Source organism: Nelusetta ayraudi, unplaced genomic scaffold, assembly GCF_046127955.1.
Source record: "Nelusetta ayraudi isolate G7.1 ecotype Tasmania unplaced genomic scaffold, CSIRO-AGI_Nayr_v1 ptg000001l, whole genome shotgun sequence".
NCBI classification, from domain to species: domain Eukaryota; kingdom Metazoa; phylum Chordata; class Actinopteri; order Tetraodontiformes; family Monacanthidae; genus Nelusetta; species Nelusetta ayraudi.
Genome location: NW_027466051.1, coordinates 607,501 through 625,947, shown reverse-complemented (window position 1 = coordinate 625,947; position 18,447 = coordinate 607,501). Strand labels below are relative to the sequence as shown.

The following is an 18,447-nucleotide window of genomic DNA, read 5'->3' as shown; positions in this document are numbered from 1 at the left end:
ATATGTATATATATATATATATATATATATATATATGAAAAATTGGTTGTACAGTGTTCATTGAGATTGTTCCTGATTTCTTTACTGAGAATTGTTTACACTCTGTGAGGCATTGCCACTGTTACATTTCACTGCACATCCTTTGAGCTTGTGACAAATGACAAACAAGTTCTTGAATCTTGAAAGTTTTAGTTCAATCAAATATTTATTATTTTAATTCATATCCAAACGGAAATGACAGTTTTATTTCTAGTTAATTTCAATTTTAGTCTGAAGGTTTAGTTGTCACTTGGAATATAAAAAGGACATTTTGTTAAAAATATTTCAGCGTCATCACCATATGTGGTCTGAGCGACCTCTGTAAATGGAGCTTTGACTCTATGTGGCCCTTTAAGATGTATTTGAGAACTGACACCATTAGCAGGAGATGTGTGTGTGTGTGTGTGTGTGTGTGTGTGTGTGTGTGTGTGTGTGTGTGTGTGTGAGCGGTCACCTTCTTGGAGGTCTTCTTGAAGGCCCTGGAGGCCTTGCTCAGGGTGCTGTCCACGTCCTTGGTGCTGACCTGCAGCGGGTCTGGGTCTGTGCTCTGGATCAAGTTTTCCTGGTTCATCAAGAAAGAAAAAAAAAAAGAAGATATGTTGGAGTTGTACTCGATGGGGCGATGGTGCTGCCGGAGGAGAGCGTGTCTGTCACAAGCGCTCTTTATTTCTCTCTCCTCTCCGCTCGCCTTCAGCCTGCAGAGGGCTTGTTAACAAGCAGCCCATCCATCTCGTTGGTATTCACGACGCGGCGCTGACCCAGTAGAAAACTGCATTAGGAATGCAGCTGTGTGGAGGAGGAGGAGGAGGAGGAGAAGGGGGAAGGGATGGAGGGAGAGAGGACGGCAGGCAGAGAGAGGACAACACCGCCCCCTGCTGGCCGGCTGCTCTGCTGAATGAAACGCTGATGGGCAGACTGTGATTCTTCTTCGTTGGAGATTTCAAGACCGTTAAGACTCATCAGAACCCCGAGATGAAACCAACAAAACCAGTGAGAGCGATATGCAAAAAAAACACAAAACAACAACAACAACAACAACAAAAAGCCCCGTAAAAGAAAGGAAAAATTAAGAGACTGTGACCCCCATTTTCCAGTGAAAGTGTCTGCACTTCCCCTGTTCCACCAGCTGTGTGGGGCATCCAGCGTGCCAGCAGAACCTGTTCACGCCAGGATTTGCAAGATTGCATGCCAAACCAGGTAGTTTAGTGTGTATTTAAAGAAAACAGTGAAATAAAATGATATCACTGTATGTATCACTGTGTAAAAAAATGAAAAATAATAATAATGCAAACTGCTGGTATCATACAAAATCCAGGAATTTAAGGTATACATTCATTTTATTCATCCTAGTTTCGGATTGAAAATGAAATCTGCTTTGTTTGACAGCCAGACAGAACAGTGGCGAAGCCCACACGTCCATCCATCTGCTACCGCTTATCTGGAGTCGGGTCGCTGGGGCAACAGTCTCAGAGGAGATGTCCAGACTTCCCTGGCTCGAGTCACCTCCTCCAGCTCGTCCGGCAGGACCCTAAGGCGTTCCCAGGCCAGCCAAGAGACATAGTCCCTCCAGCGTGTCCTGGGTCTTCCGCTGGGCCTCCACCCGGTGGGACACGCCTGGAACACCCCTCGAGGGAGGCGTCCAGGAGGCATCCGAAACCGGTTCCACAGCCACCTCAACTGACTCCTCTCAATGTGGAGGAGCAGCAGCAGCTCTACTCCAGGCTCCTCCCGGGTAACCGAGCTCATCAGCCTGTCCCATCTCGTTCTTTCGTCACTACCCAAAGGTCATGATCATGGGTGAGGGTGAGAACGTAGATCGACCGGAAAATTGAGAGCTTCGCCTTTCATCTTAGCTCCTACACCACGACAGATCGGTACAGCGACCGCAGCACTGCAGACACCGCACCAATCCGCCCGTCGATCTCGCGCTCTATCTTTCCCTAACTTGTGAACAAGACCCCGAGATACTTGAACTCCTCCACCTGAGGCAGGGTCTCTCCACCGACCCGGAGATGACAAAGCCACCCACATTACACATTAACGTTTCACTGTAAAATACAGCACAAATAAAAACTAAATACAGCACATTGTATATTGTGATGAAAACCAACAGGATCCACCGTGGTTTTTCCGATTACGGACTTCCTTTGTGAGCAGATTCTACCTGCTGCGATTGACGCCGTCGCCACTCATGAAGCGTGAAAAATAAAACGGCAGCCGTGTATTTTTTCCTAAAGCGCCACCATTGGTTTCACCGTCCTGGGACGATTCTGAAAACGCACCCAGCACCGACCCCCTGGTGGCTGCTTTCAGCCCCGAACAGCGGAGCTGCTGGAATCATCCTGTCAATAAAACCCGATCAGTGCTGCTGTGAACCGTTTTCTCCCTGCAGAGTCAGTGGACAATACGATAAAGACTCATACAAAGACTGTTTCTGAGCTGCAGAGAGGAACCCCGGATGGAAGCCTGCCGCTTCTTCTACTCTGAAGATTTAAAAGAAACAAGACGTTCTGGAAGTCAATGCCCTGAAACTTCAAAGGAACCTTTTAATCCTGGTCATTATATTGCACAGACGTGAGTTAAGATGGCTGTAATCTGGTTAAAACGGCTGCGTAACTGGGATTCAGGAAGTCCTGTTCTTGTTCATAAATCCGCCGGTGATTAGTGGCCGAACTCAAACGCAGCACTGCATGAAGGAAGGAAGGAAGGAAGGAAGGAAGACTTTATTTCTAACATGTGCTAGTAAAAGAAAATGAAAAAAAAAAGGAAAATGAATTAAAATGGTTAAAACGGGACCAATCCGCACCCATCCGCCTGTCAATCTCGCGCTCCACCTGAGGCAAGGTCTCTCCACGGACCCAGAGAGGGCCAGCCACCTTTTTCCGGATGAGAACCATGGCCTCAGACTTGGAGATGCTGATTCTCATCCCCGCCGCAAACCACCCCAGCGCACATTGGAGGTCTAAGGCTCGATGAAGCGAATATGACCACATCATCTGCAAAAAGCAGAGACCCAATCATGTGGTTCCCAAACCAGACCCCCTCCGTCCACTGGCTGCACCTAGAAATTCTGGCCATGAAAATAATGACCAGAACCGGTGACAAAGGGCAGCCCTGAACACTCAGAAGACAGACTGTACGGTCAGAGACACACTCTGACCGTACAGGGACAGAACGGCCCTGAACAGAGGGCCCCGAATCCCAGCACACCCGACAAGATGCGTTGAGGGACATGGTCGAATGCCTTCTCTAGATCACACAAAGCACATGTGGACTGGTTGGGCGAACTCCCATGAACCCTCGAGCACCCGACGGAGTGTGGAGCTGGTCCAGTGTTCTGCGACCCGGACGGAAGCCGCATTGTTCCTCCTGAATCCGAGGTGCGACGATCGGCCGTATCCTCCTCTCTTGCACCGTGAAGTAGGACTTTACCGGGGAGGCTGAGGAGTGTGATGCCCCTATAATTAGAGCACACCCTCCGGTCCCACTTCTTCAAAAGAGGAATCATTACCGCAGTTTAATAAACCAGAGGCACTGTCCCCAACCGCCAAGCGATGTTACAGAGACGTGTCAGCCACGACAGTCCCTGCACATCCAGAGACTTGAGGTACTCAGGGCGGATCTGATCCTGCTCAGACAGAAGAAAATAAATACTGTAAATAAGCAAATAAACAATGTGTGAAATCTTCCTCCCCCTACCTTGTGAAAATCATGGGTTTTTACCGCTTTTTGAACTGGGTCATGCTTGGACATTGCTTGACCCTGCCTCCAGTCTGTTCCACAACCTCACTCCACACACAGAAACAAAAAAACTTTTTGATGTTGTACGCACCCACAGTTGTTTTAAGTTTAACACCCCCCCTCAAATTATAACCCCCATCTCTGTTAAAATTTTTTTTTGAACACTGGTTTGTTTATTGCTTTATACACGATTTGTGTCGTTTAAAATTGGACCAGATGAGTGAATTTTAATGTTTTTGATTTTAAGAATAATGAATTACTGTGATTTCCATAACCAGTATTATGAATTTTCCTTCTGGCTCTTTTTTGCAATATAAATATTGATTGTATTGTATATTTATTTGTATTGCTGAGGCCCACAACCGAGCGACCCGGACGCCGGCGTGCTATTCCCGAGCATTATCTGTGCAGCAGCGCTCGCTCCTCCACCCCGAGCGGAGCAGCGCAAAGGCCCGCGACCAATCAGTAAGGCACCATCCGTGCAGCACCGGCCCACCCAGTGGTCCAGCGGTGCAGTGCCGAGGCCCAACAAATCGAGCAGTGGGACGCCAGCGGCAGCGTGCCTCACCCGGGCACCACCCGGGCACCAAAGGCCCTCCTAACGGGACAGTGCTGAGGCCCAAAAACACGAGCAGCTGGCCGCTGGCGCTGCCCTAACAACAACCAATGGCTCCACTCACCTCTCCGTCCAGCTGTCTCAGCTGCGCCCGCTTGGCCGAGAAAATCATAGAGCTGGAAGGTAGGATCTCAGCGCTATACCAGATCCAGGAGGCCGAGAAACTCCTGGACACCATCATCTTTGGCCCAGCACAAGCGGCATCAACTGGAAGCCGTGCAACTGGTGCCACTCCTCCATGTCCAGCTGCGGCGGCTACCTCTCCGCCTGAGCCTGATGTCGCCGCTCTCGGCTCCTCTGCCGATGTTCCTCCTCCGCTCGCTCCCTCAGACGACTCCTGGACACGACTTGGGGCCAAACCCAAAGTCCCAATCAGTTCCACTCTGTCCCATGTCATCTCTGAGTCTCGCGGCGAATGCAACAGGAGAGGGGGGCGCGCTGGCCACGCTCCCTAAAAACTTCAGCATCCAGCTGGAGAACAAATTCAACATCCTCGACGAGAATGATTTTCCTCCTCTACTCTAGTAAAATCCAAGTCCCCCCTCCTCGTGTCTCTCTCTTACCCCCCTACTTCACAAATCCCAGTCCACGGTGCCACCGTACAGTAGCACTCCCGTCCTGCTTGGTCTCGCCGCTCTTCACTCAGGCTCCGAGTAAAGCTCCTGCGAGATGGGTCGCACGGCGGATACTACACCTGCAGCTCCTAGCCCATACGAGTCTTCACTTGCCTTGTCCTCGCCCTCTTTTCCCACCGACGACGCCGATAGTTGGGGACTCCATAGTCAGAGACATCTGCTTCTTCACACGCTGTCACACGCCGCGTCCCCGGAGCCACGGTCTGACATACTCACGGGACTCCGTCGTCTGCTGCCCACCCTGCCGTCCTGGAGAATTATAGTTCACGTGGGAACCGATGACGCTGCGCTCAAACAATCAGAGGTGACGAAATCCGACTTCACTGACATGCTGCGTTTCTTAAATCGCTCTGGCGGGTCGGTTCTAATCAGTGGCCCAATTCCCACACTCGGCCGTGGATCAGAGGGTTTCAGCAGACTCCTCGGTCTCCACTCCTGGCTCCAGTCTGCGTGCAAGAACTTCAACATTCTGCACATTGACAATTTTAACTTATTCTGGGATCGTTGGTCGCATTTTAAACCCGGTGGTTTTAACCCAAAATAGGCAGGGCAGCCACTTGCTAGCGGCTAACCTAAAGTGTATCGTTTATCTTCAGTGTTGCATGACAATTTTTCCCTACGTTAGAGGGGGCACCCCCACTCCTCTTCCTCTACGACACTGCGGCACAGGACTGCCTCTCCGGATGCTGCCCCCCTCAGGCCCCACTCGGCATTGATAGATCCACCTTCGATGTTCATTCAGGTCATTGTGAATGATAGGGTGCCACGGGCATGCAGCGGTTGTAAAGTTGCAAACTTAAATAACTTAACCTATTCAAAACATCGTGTCCCTGTCCCCTCACCACCTGCTACCCTGTGCCATTTTGCTTTCTTGAATGTGAGGTCTCTTTCAAACAAGTCCTTCATCATCAATGACTTTATCACATCCTCACATGTGGACTTTCTGTTCTTAACTGAAACCTGGCTGAAGCCTGGTGAACACAGCCAACTTTTGGAGGCCAGCCCACCAGACTATGTCTTTTACAGCTCTCTGCGACTAAGTGGTCATGGTGGTGGCCTAGCAGTGAGCAACAGAGACTGTCATAAGTGCACCCCTATTACTACTAATTATGAACTACTAGCTTTGAAGTTCCCCTGCTCAAAACTAGTGGATCCAGTCCAGTCCTCTGTGTTCTAGTCTATCGGCCCACTAGGCACAATGCAAATTTCATCCCAGAATTTTCTGAGCTTTTATCCTCTGCTGTTTTAGAAAGTGATAAGATTAATTTTCATGTGGACACCTCATCTAACATTAAAGCAACTGAATTTCTCGGCCTTCCTTTAACTTTTTGAAGCTTGTTTCAGGCCCCACTCACAACCGTGGCCATACATTAGACCTAGTCTTTACTGCTGGCCTGACTGTTCCCTCTCTTGCCCTGAAGGAGACAGGAATCTCTGATCACCTTTGTGTCATGTTCTCTTTTAAATTTGAGTCTGCTCCCAATTTGCAAGTTTCAGCTGCCCAATCCTGTACTATCACTCCCCTCACAGCCAGCAAATTCAATGATGCATATCTAGCCTCTCCCTTCGTCTGCAGCCCTCCTCTATCAGCACTGAGGAACTCATCAAATTTTAAATCTACTTGCTCTGACATTTTGAACTCTGTTGGCCCCCTTAAGGCCAGAAAACCGAAAACAAAAACACAACCTTGGCTCAACACTGTCACCCGTTCCTTTAGGCAAGGGTGCAGGAAAGCCGAGAGGAAGTGGAAAAAAGATAGGCTTCAAGTTTCCTATGAAATCCCGAGAAATTGCCTAAGAGCATATCAGCAGGCAGTGAAAGCAGCGAGGGCCTCATACTTTGCTGACATTATTTCTAGGCACTCCCACTCACCCAAAGTCTTGTTTGAGACTATCAACTCCGTCCTTAACCCCACACCCACTGCGTCTACATCAGTCACTCCCGATGTCTTCCTGAGCTATTTTACAAAGATTGATGACATCCGCTCTGCAATTTCGCCTCCTAATTACGACCCCTCCGCTCCATGCTCTGCCACCCTTTGTGAGTTTGAGCCGGTGCCCCTCACCTTTATCATAAACTTAGTAATTTACTAAGTCTGCCACCTGCCCAATGGATCTCATACCGGCGCAACTACTAAAGGAGGTATTTGACTCGGTGGGTCAAACAATTTCCCTCATTCTCAATAGCAGCCTTGCCACCAGTTCTGTTCCCCTGTCCTTCAAGCATGCAGTTGTCCAGCCCATCCTCAAGAAGCCAAACTTAGATAATACAGCATTAAAAAAAAATTTCGCCCCATCTCCAAGCTTCCTTTTCTATCCAAAATCTTGAAAAAAAAATTGTCTACTCCCAGCTCCAGTCATTCATTGGAAATAACTCCATTCTGGTCAATCAGGTTTTAGAGCCCACCATAGTACAGAGTCAGCCCTTGCCCTGAGAGTCACCAATGATCTCCTTCTAACATTGGATTCAGGCAAACCCACTGTTTTAATCCTTTTAATCCTCCTCTTCTGCCCCCATCACCTGCGGAGTTCCTCAAGGCTCTATCTTAGCGCCTACCCTGTTTGCTCTCTACATCTTCCAGAAGGCTCCATCTTCCAGAGGTTCAACATCTATCATTTCTACGTGATGACACCCAAATCTACCTGCCCCTAGAACCCAATGATAAAAACATTTCCCCCGTTAACTCACTGCTAAACTGCATGAAGGAAGTCCAACACTGGATGGCCTCAAATTTCCTCCAGCTAAATAAAGACAAAATGGAGCAATTTTATTTGGCCCCTCCCCTGATAATAATAATAATAATAATAGAGCTGTTAGTCAATTCAAATTTTTAATTGTGATTAATCACATTAGTTTCCTGAGTTAACTCACAATTAATCGCAAATTAAGTGCAAATTTTCTACCCAGCTCTATATATTGTTTTTCTTATACTCTAGGAAAATTTGGAGAGGACAATAATAATTCCTTTTTATTTTCATTGGAACATTCCAAAAATAATTACAATAGCTGTACAGGTTTACATGGACACAAATAATCGGAATAAAGGCCCAGTCAGATTAAAAATGCTTCATGTAAACGCGTCAATCGTAAGCTTCTGATCCGATCTGTTCGGAACAAAATTTTATTCCGAACAAGAGAGGTGGTTAAGATGATTAAGATGATTCATTCAAAGCAGTAGTAAACTCAATTTGGGCCTTTAGTAAGGTTGTTGGGGCAGCTAGCAACTGAGGAAAATGCAGCTAGCTGCTGTGTATGAAACAAGTTTGGTGGCAAAATACATTCCCTTTGGTCAACCCTCTGGTCAGTTGTAGAAACTGACAGAGTTGACACGAAAGTTGATTGAGTTGAACAATCTGCCTATAACCTCTAAATTTGCAAATTAAATATTATCTGTGAACATAGTAAAGGATTAAAACATATAAGGGGTCTCCCACATCTTTGGAAAAAAATGTGTTTTTTGTCAACTCCGTCAGGTGTCTGTTTATGTTGATTTTCGTGAAAAAGGTTTATTCTTTGTTAAATCCATAAAGGACATTCAGTTCTGCAACTTCTTATGTCTTATTTATTTAAGAAAAGTATTTTAATCACACTAAAATTAAGAGCAAATATTGTAGATACAATATAGTTAAAAAGTTAAAAAATGAGGCCTTTTAGAATAGTGTGAAATCAGAATACAAATTGATACATTATATTTTATGGCATATCATCGAAACTAAAGAGTGTTCCAATGTATGTCACGACTTTGGTTTCCTCTTGAAGGAAAGGAGTTGAAATTATCTACTTTTTTGTACGCGTTTTGTACGACGGAGTTGACAAAAATCAAGATCTCAACTGAAACATGATTAATTTTTTATAAAAAGTGACTACATGGTTAGATAATCAGGACTTTTCTCTCCAAATATAGGCAAAAACAATGAATATACCTGTTTTGTCCCTTATCTCAAGAATGAGATAATAATAACAATAATGAAAATAATAACAACAGCAATAGTCACACTAACTCCAGTCTGCAAAGCTTCAGGCCCATTATGTTATTGAATTTTGACAAGGCTGGGAAAGGTTTGTGTGTGTGTGTGTGTGTGTGTGTGTGTGTGTGTGTGTCTCAGACTTACGGCGTCAGCCCTGCAGATGGTGTTGGCGATGTGGCGGCACAGCGTCCGCAGCCAGCAGCTCTTCTTAATCGTCTCCTCTCCGGCCAGCTGGAAGCTGAACAGCAGGTTCTCCTGTGCGGTCGGAGGGCGGACCACCAGCGCAAAGGCGTTCACACACTCTGGACGGGAGGGAGGACGAAGGACAAGCAGTGAGTCAGCGAGCAAAGAGAAGAAACCAGCAGTAGCTTCTGAAACATCGGTGTGAGTCTTTGGGTCTCACGATTCGATTCGAAATAGATTATGAACGATTCTTGATTCAAAACTTGAAAACTTCTCTGGTGCGTTGATAATTCAGCAAATTATGGCATCCAAACAAAATACAGTCTTGTGTAACACGTGATTATGTCTTTTGCATTTAAACAATGACGAACGATGATTCGATGATGGAAACAAAAAAAAAGCTAAACTCAAGACAAAAGGTTCAACATTTATTCATGAACAGGCTGAACAAGAAACAATGTCGTCATGCCAAGAACAATTGCACCAGATACATTTCTGCCAGAAGGTTACAAAAAACAAAAATGCACAAAAATAACACCAATGAGTGTTTTGTGTTATTTTCATCAAGACAGAAACTTTTTAAGTATGTCTCCATTCTCAGCGACTCCCAGAATGAATTCAGGTTCTGCTACACAATGAAACTCTTGGCAGCCAGAAAGATGAAGCGACGTAGTGTGTCCGTGTGCATGTGTGTGTGTGTGTGTGTGTCAACTGGCCCTCACCCTCCGTGTCCTGAAGGTCCAAGACCCGTCGGATCTGGGACAGCGGCATCAGTGCGATGTGTTTGAGCGGCGGTGGCGGCCTGGTCTGACCAAGCGGACTCTTGAAGGTGTTGATCACTTTGTGTCGCTTCCTCGCAATCTGCACACGCACGTCAACACACAAACACACACACACACACACAAAAGGTACCAAATTAAGTTGTGCCTTCAGCGGAGAGGAATGCGAGGAGATAGAGGGAGAGAGAGTGAGAGAGAGAGTGAGAGTGTGTGTGTGTGTTTGAAGCTGCTATCGGTTACTTGGCAATAAATCAATGCAGCCTTCGTCGAGGTAAATGATGCAACTCATTAATGTCACATTAATGAGACAGTGAGAAAGACCGAGAGAGAGGGAGAGAGAGAGAGAGCATGAAATAGGGGAACTGCTATCAAAGGTCACTGAGGCTATCTGGGTGATGAGGAAAAACAAAGTTTGGAGTAAATGTTTGGTTTAAAATCAAATTGTTTTCTGGCCTTGAGTTTAAAAAAAAAAAAAAAAAAGTTTGTCCACATCTGACAGAACAGAATGAAAGCATAAACATTAGGAGGAGGAGGTGGAACCTCCTAAGGTCCATGGGGTTAAAATCTATTAGACACAAACAGGGAAATTCAATTGTACAGCAGCTTAAAGAAGCAACAACAGCAGCAGCAGATGCACAGAGACGTGAAAACGCTGCCACAGAGGTTTATACAGCAGAGGTACCGAGCTTCTGTCTGCTGCTGGAGGGTCGAAGGTCACGGAAACAAACTTCACACAACGCAAAAAAAATAAATAAAAAAAATTTAAAAAAAGCTTTAGTTTTTCACAGTCTAAAAATCTGAAGGTGTTTCGGGATGAAAGAAATCAAACCACACTAGAACAAACATCAACAGCCATGTGTGATGAGATTACTATGATGGTTAGAGTTATTATTATTATGACAATTTCAATCCCAGTGAGTTACTGGGGGGTATGAGAGGACTATCTGTCTTCTGTCACTTTTCAAGCACTGTAATTCCAGTCACTGTGTGTGTGAAGCTGTGTATGTGTTTCCTCCTCTCCAGTCTTTTTAATGAACATGTTCACACAGAAAAGCAAGCTCCCTGTTACAGAGACGCCACAATTTCACACAAAGACAAAGATAAAGAAAGAAAAAAAAGTGTGAATACCTCCAGGCAGTCATTGAAGAGGAAGAGCGTTACGTTCTCGCCGCGGTCGCACGGCTGGTCTCCCAGCGCCACCGTCTCCACCCGGTGCACCAGGCTGCGATGGGACGACAGCAGGTTGGCCTGAAGGGGGCGACGTGAAAAAAAAAAAGCAATGGGACGACGATGCCAACAACAACAGCAACACAAATATTCTGACATCTAAAGTTTCTAAACTCTTAAAAAAAAAAACACAATTTAAAAACACATTTTCAACAATAGTGCTGTATCAGATATGATTCAACACTAGCGCTTAAAAAAAGATGTATGTTCTATGTCAGGCATTGGCAAACTACCACCCGGGGGCCATATATTGACCCTTAAGTTTTTTTTTTACATCTGGCCCACCAAACTTGGAAAGATTACATTAATAGTCAATAATTCATAAAATAGCAGTAGTTCATCGACTTTTTTCAGTGCTTTCATGAATCATTTCAATTAAGAGCTAAATAACATTTTGTTTTAACGCTTCTTTTAATTTTCAGTTGACATTAAATCACATTTCAAACATATCCAATGATATATTTTTTTCATCCTATGAGTAGGGCTGCAACTATCGATTATTTTTGTTGTCAACTAATGGATTTTGTTTTTTGTTTTTTTCGATTAGTCACGATTGTGTTCTTTATCTTCACCACCTATTTTGGACTTCTGTTTAACTTTCTTTAAATCTTCACAATTGTGTTATACGGCTGATGATTAACAAATAAGCGTGTCATTTAGAAAATATCTACAAAATATCCGTCCTTAACGTTATTTGTGAACTCCTCTCCGTGATGCGTGATGATACAGCAACTCCGGTGTGTTGCTTTTAAGATGTTGGCGTATCGCCGGAGTGCTACCCTGGAATGCTGGGGGAGATTTACAGAGTCTGCAACTGTTATGAATATTCCTGAACTTTAGAAACTTTGGGTTAGAGTTTTTGAGCCTTTTCAGAGAAGAAGCCGTTCTTCTTCTCCGTTTTTTGCAGGACGTAAACAATGAGCAACTCTGCCACCCTCAGCGCTCAGTTACTGCACTGCAGGTACGAATGAGCATGAAGCGGCTAGAGTGGGATTTTATCATTCAGCAATTTACAACTACAAGAAATTTTCGAGTCGACAAATTTATGTTGTCGATGTAATCGATTATGTCGGCTAATCATTGCAGCCCTGCCTATGGGTTGGATCACCAAAACACTCCATCCATCTGCTCCTGCTCCAGCCCCTCTGTCAACTTTTAGAACCATTGCGGCCCACCAGTCAAAGTTCACCCACCCAAGGTCTCTATGCTATGCGTGTCACTTGCTATCGACCGAGTAGACAGAGATGAGGTGACTCACAGGACAGCCGTCCACCTCATACACCACGTCAAAGATCTGTTTCTGGCCCTCTGTCTTCCTCTTATCCTCGTTGATGTGGCTGGCCGGCGGTAGGTAGTCGGGAGGGGGGAGAAGGGGGAAAAAAACAACAACATATCAACAGGTTATTTCTTGAATGGGGACGGTAGAAATTTATTTAGAGGGAAAACTGATCCGAGCCACCCATTCATCACCAGCACCGCAACCTGGTAACCACAATTACATCATACGCTGTGCGCGTTCTCTAACGGCCTCATTTGCGGACGTCTGTGCTTCAAAACCTGCCGGCCAGGTGGAAAGTGTTGGGGTGGGGAGAGGAGATGGGGGGCAATTACAGCAGCAAAGGCCACATGGCGTGCTGAGAGCAACCGTGTCAGGCCGAGGAAACAGTTAGCGGCGCGGTGCGTCACCGCAACAGGTGGCGAGCGGAGCGGGAAAAACAAAATGTAAAACAGATAGAAAATGTTTGATCTGTGTCGGCCCTGAACTACCACATAGAGACGGTGATGGATCAAACAGAAGACAAGCGAAAACACGCTGTGTTCTTGCGGAGTGTAGTGGAGAATCCTGTGTGAATCCATGAGGGCAATAAAAAAAAAAGAGTAAAAGGTCTGGTAAAAAAAAAAAAAAATTGGTATGCCTACTCAACTTTGTTCTGACCCTTCAATGTTAAAAAACTGAACAGTGCGTGTCAGGTGTCTGAACCTCCGTCAGCTTGTAAGAGTGGAGCAGCTAGAGACGACTGGAGGGGAGGGAGGGGGGACAGAGGTGGGGAGAGGTTAACTTACGTCATGACCTCTTTCAGGGACTCGATGGCTCTCTCCAGCATTATCTTGTCTGGGTTGTCATCAGACGTGTGCTTCTTTATGTCTGCAGTCGTTGGAGGAGGAGACAATAAGAGTTTGTCAGAGACCCGGAGTAGAGCGAGGAAGAAGGGGAGAGGAGAGATGGAGGAGGAGGAGGAGGAAGAGACACACAATAGAGTTTACGCTCTGTGTGTGTGTGTGTGTGTGTGTGTGTGTTAGGGCGTGTTTTCATTGCCTCACCTCGCCACGGTACGGTGTTAGGGTGTTTGCACCGGCCGCTACACGGCTGTAGGGGGTGCTGTTTTGGTACCTCTATCGATGAGGGGCCGAGCGAGTCGAAGCAAGTTTAGCGGTGACGTAGCGACGAGCAGGGCACTGATTGGCTCAGTGTCCTCGTCGATGTCCCCTGTCGGAGCGGACATTGACGCCAACTCCTTCGCAGCGCTCCGTGTCAGGTACGTTTGACCGTGAATACAAGTCGCTACAATTGATGTTGTACGAATACATTTATTTGTGTATTCGTTTTTTGAACGCAGCTTTTTGAATACATGGGTTTTTGTCTTTTGGGGAGGGGCGGGCGAACCGGGAATGCCCTCGACGTCGCAGGTGTGTTCAACCATATTCGCGAAAACGACGAGCGGAACAAATGGATTTGCTCCCGCGTGAGGCGCGGCAAGCTAGGGAGTCCGAGGAGCCTTGAAGCGAGAGGAAATACGGATTCGTCGAGAGGACGTGGCTCTTCACCGCGAGGAAGCCTCGAACACCGTGGCCTTCCTTGGCTCGCTAGGGCAGCTCACACAGGCTATTTCAAATAAGTAGGAGGCTCTATTTTGGGCGTGTTTCCAGTCTGTTTTTCTATTGTTCTTTGATAAATGCTATTTTCCCATTATATCTGTCTCGTGTTTACTTTTGGTGAAAATATAAAGGTTGCAGCAGGTATGAAACAACCTCTACTTTTTGTCCATTGCTGCGCTGTTGTGTGTCGTACAGAAATGATGCTGACGAAAACATTGTCCCGCTTTACCGCGTCGACTCCGCCCACGGTCTCGTGATCACAGAGCCAATGAAAACACAATCGTACCGAGGCGTGGCGTACCGTGGCGAGGCGAGGGAATGACAACACGCCCTTAGAGGGGAATCGATTCATGTGAGAATCACGATTCTGATCCTGGATTGATTCAAGATCCACAATCGATTTAAATAAAAGCATGAATTTGCATTATTTGAGTTCAAATTGTTTTTTGTCACCTTCTGGGAGAAAAGTGCAATAAAATTACACAAAATAAAAATTGACATCATTTCATTAACATCTCGTTGTTCCTTGTACGGCCAGAGCGTGAACAATGTGTTTACGCCACTGGAATCAATTAATCAGCAGCTTAGCTAAATTGTGCAAATTGTATTCCATTAAGATGACAGGATTTACCAAAGCATCAACACATTACGCTTGGTATCGAATTTTCTATCGAGAATCCATTTAGAAGAAAATTGTGACGACGTAGAATCAAAATCGAATTGAGAGACACCCAAAGATTCACATCCCCTGTGTGTGTGTGTCTTACCGTTGAGGAGCAGCACCACACTGGGCAGCCTCTGCACGGGCCGGATGAGCAGCTCCGCCAACGTCTGCCGTCCACACTCTGGTTTGGCCTGGTTGATCTGAACACACACACACACTAGTGACTTAAAAGTAAATGAATTGTCTCGATGAATCCCCTGACAAAACAACAAGGCTATATGAAGAAAGTAATGCCCAAACTTTTTTCCCCTTCTATTTCATTTGTATTTTGGTTTTATTTTACTGCCTGAAATTTTGTAATGCCATTTTTTGCCATTTTATGATGACAAAAGCTGCAAGCAATTCATCTTGTGGAGCAGTTGGCTTTATTTGAAACATCTTTGCAATGTTAGTTTTCTTTTAAAAATAAATAAACAGTTAAAAATCCCCAGATGCGCACTGACATCATGCGTGTCATCTCTTCACACCGTCGTTGCTTGCCTATAGTTTTCAATAAGACAGTGGCTGTTTTTCAAAAAGCCTCCACATTTCTCTGTGTGTTTAGTAGCCCTAAGAACGCCAATTAAAGACAGAATGTTTAGTGACTTGATTTTCACCGGTGCACTGTGGCATTTACGGTTTGATCCATTTTGTTGACGTGGAAAATGACTCAATGGAAGCCAATATGCCCTAGGTCTTTATTTAAGAAGCCACCCAGACCGATCTGGAGGTAACTCAGGACAACAAGTCTGTAGACTTCTAGACAACAAAGACATCTAAAAAAAAAAATTAAAAAAATTGAACTCATTTGATTGGTCGAGTCTGGTGTTGGACTGCAGAAGCGTTCCTACCTTCAAGAAGGCGTGAAATCGAGGCTTTAGCTTCTCACACCTGACGATGGTCTCTTTGCTCATCTCAAAGAAGTTGACAAAGGGTGGGTAGGCCTTGACCAGCTCACTGGACTGGAGGAGGAAGGGAAAGGGTGGGAGGGGGAAGGAAAAGTGGAGGGGTGAGCGAGAGATTTACGTCCTCTTCCACAGATCGGCTCCTCAGGCACAACCTCACATTTCCCTCCACCAAACCACCAAAGAGCGCAATAAACAATCGGCCCACATCCGCAGCCATTACGGCCGCTGCACATTTGAGTGAGAAGCCCTGTCCCCCACAACCCTTCACCCCGCCCCACTGCAAATCTCCCACGACTAAAACTAAATCGTTTCCGCGGGGGAGGGGAGGTGGGGGGGTTGATGCACTTCCGCCTTGCCGAGGAGTTTTCATTCATAAATCGTGGAAGTCTCGTTTATTGCGGCGTTTAACAAGACGTGCTGTCTCAGCTCTGACCTTTTCCCAGCAGCCACCGGACAAATATCACAACAACTCCCGATCACCTGGACGGCGCCGAGCATCACAGGAAGCGGAGGAGCCTGGCTGACATTTGAGCCAAGAGAACACGGAGATGTGACGACCGCGAACGACGGCCAGGACCACCTGTTGCCCAGACTTACATATTTGAGGATGATGTCTGCGACGCTCCGGTCCTCAGACCAGTCCGTCAGCAACTCCTCCAGATCACTCTGATGGACGGGGGGGGAGAGAAAGAGAGAGAGAGAGAGCGAGAGAGCGAGAGAGAGAGAGAGAGAGACAGAGAGAGAGACAGAGACACACACACACACACACGTAAGCACACACTCCTACCACACTTGACGATCTGATGATCAACAGTGTGGTGGCTCCAACCTTGATCCTGGTGTGAACCTCGTAGATGTCTGGGATGCTGCCAAAGATAGTCTTCATCTCCTCCTGGGCCAGGATGGGTCCACCCACCTGACCCTCCTTCTCAAGGGGGAGCTTGAAAAGCTGAGACAAGGGCGGAAATAAATAATTCCTTTCGTTATTATTATTATTATTATTATTATTATTATTATTATTCAATTATTATTCTTTATTATTATCTTAATAAGTCTATTTTTAGCATTGTATTATTATTTAAAAGAGTCAAAAGCTGCTACATGCAGGATTCCATGTACCAGCCCATCAGGTTGAGTCAGAACGAGGGAGGTAACGATTACCGGTAAAATGATAAACCATGTTTGATTACCGTGGTTTGAAAATCCACTGCTCATTGCTCAGAAAAGCTGCTGAGGTCCCTCAGACACAGGCGCGCATGCACAGAAAACAATCCTTGGTCGTAAACAGGGCGGAGGGAAGTTCAGCGGACGAGATTTTTTTGGCCGTCAAAAAAGACAAATAAATTTAAAAAAATCATAGAGGAATTGCTTATTCTTTTATTTTGTGTTTTCAAAATAAAACTTGGTTAAATGATTTCCGTGTGTTCATAAGATAACATTTTGAGCACATTTCAACAATAGCGTGATAATAATGATAATCGTGATAGTTTTGGTCACGATAACAGTGATGTGAAATCTTCATACCAATACATCTCTAGTGCCGTATGAACTCACAAACCACCTGCACAGTCTACACTGGTCGGAGCAGTTAGTAGTAAAGCATCTTGCCCAAAACTTGGTACAAGTTCATTTGATTTCTTTTCTTTTCTTTTTTTTTTTTTTTTTAGCATTTAAAGGCCAAGTGGGTAGAATTTGGCTCAATGTATGATTTTTTTTAAATAGGTAAAAGTTAAATATACATTATAACTGGTAAATATTGAATGTATATTATATTAATGTACAATAATAAATGTGTATAATTGCAGTACAATAAAAGTTTTTTTCATTTGGATTTCCTACCCTTGAAATGGTTCTTGTGTATATTAGAATTATAGATGCACTAATCAGATACCGGTTATCGGTATTGGTCCGATACTGGACGAAATTACAGTATCGAATATCGGACTGTAGAGAAGTAATTTTCCATTCCGATTCCGCAGCTGTTCACGACACCTGTGGCCTCACTGCTCGACGTGTCAAAGTGAGAAACACCCAGAGCGTACGATCCAGCAGATCGGTGGAAATGTCGGAGGTGTGGACTTCGAGCTTAACAAAGCCAAAAGTAAAACAGCAGAGCGCAATTTGTAGAACAAACACGTCCCAAAGGCTGACAGTAGCACTGGAAATACCATGAACTTGATAAAGCGTTTGCGGAAGCAACAAAAGACGAGCGCCAAGCGGAAAAGTGAGCCACAACAACACTACAGGACACTACTGAAAGTGCCAGAAACTCCCTCAAGACAGCAACAAAGCTAAGCTGATAATAGGACTGGGCGATATGACGATATACAGTATATCGTCTGGACGATAAAAAATGTCTTCCCGTTCAACATGAAGCTCCATCGTTACCATCGCAAAAGGCACGCTGCGGTGTTGCCACCTTGCTGACTTTCTCGCTAAATCTGGCGACTTTCCAACTCCCCCATGGCAACCTTTTTGTCAAAAGCAACTTGCAACAAATCTAGCGACTTTTCCTGGTCTTATTGGAGACTGCTCCCGTATTTTGGAGGCCGACATGAAAGCACGTCTCGTTCCTCCGCAGTTCTTGTTCTTAGCGAGCAGCGGGGGCTGCCGCGAGCGCCTGCTCTGCCCCAAACTAGTCAAAAACGGTCACAGCCTTGAGAGTCGAGCCATGCGTTGCGCGGCAGTCTTGGGCAGCTGTCGTCAGTAGAGGAGCAGAGGAGACCCTCAGAGAGGAGACCCTCACCACTCCGAGTCCAGGCAGCAAGTGA

General features: G+C 45.7%; 2 protein-coding genes across 7 annotated transcripts in view; one reads left to right on the top strand and one right to left on the bottom strand.

Moving 5' to 3' along the window:
• The window catches only part of b3gnt5a (UDP-GlcNAc:betaGal beta-1,3-N-acetylglucosaminyltransferase 5a), a 309,683-nt gene that overhangs the window by 204,483 nt on the left and 86,753 nt on the right, over positions 1-18,447 (top strand). The gene's annotated exons all lie outside the window — the stretch shown is intronic.
• Positions 1-18,447, bottom strand: part of ect2 (epithelial cell transforming 2) — a 37,423-nt gene that overhangs the window by 3,225 nt on the left and 15,751 nt on the right. For all 6 annotated transcript variants that reach the window (XM_076042503.1, XM_076044915.1, XM_076045735.1 and 3 more), the window contains 10 exons: positions 16,506-16,625; positions 16,274-16,342; positions 15,620-15,730; positions 14,833-14,929; positions 13,253-13,334; positions 12,447-12,525; positions 11,090-11,209; positions 9,905-10,043; positions 9,144-9,301; positions 494-601 (listed from right to left, as the gene is read on the bottom strand). In XM_076042503.1, coding sequence (XP_075898618.1) covers positions 494-601; positions 9,144-9,301; positions 9,905-10,043; positions 11,090-11,209; positions 12,447-12,525; positions 13,253-13,334; positions 14,833-14,929; positions 15,620-15,730; positions 16,274-16,342; positions 16,506-16,625 — 1,083 coding nt within the window. The remainder of the gene's footprint in view (positions 1-493; positions 602-9,143; positions 9,302-9,904; positions 10,044-11,089; positions 11,210-12,446; positions 12,526-13,252; positions 13,335-14,832; positions 14,930-15,619; positions 15,731-16,273; positions 16,343-16,505; positions 16,626-18,447) is intronic.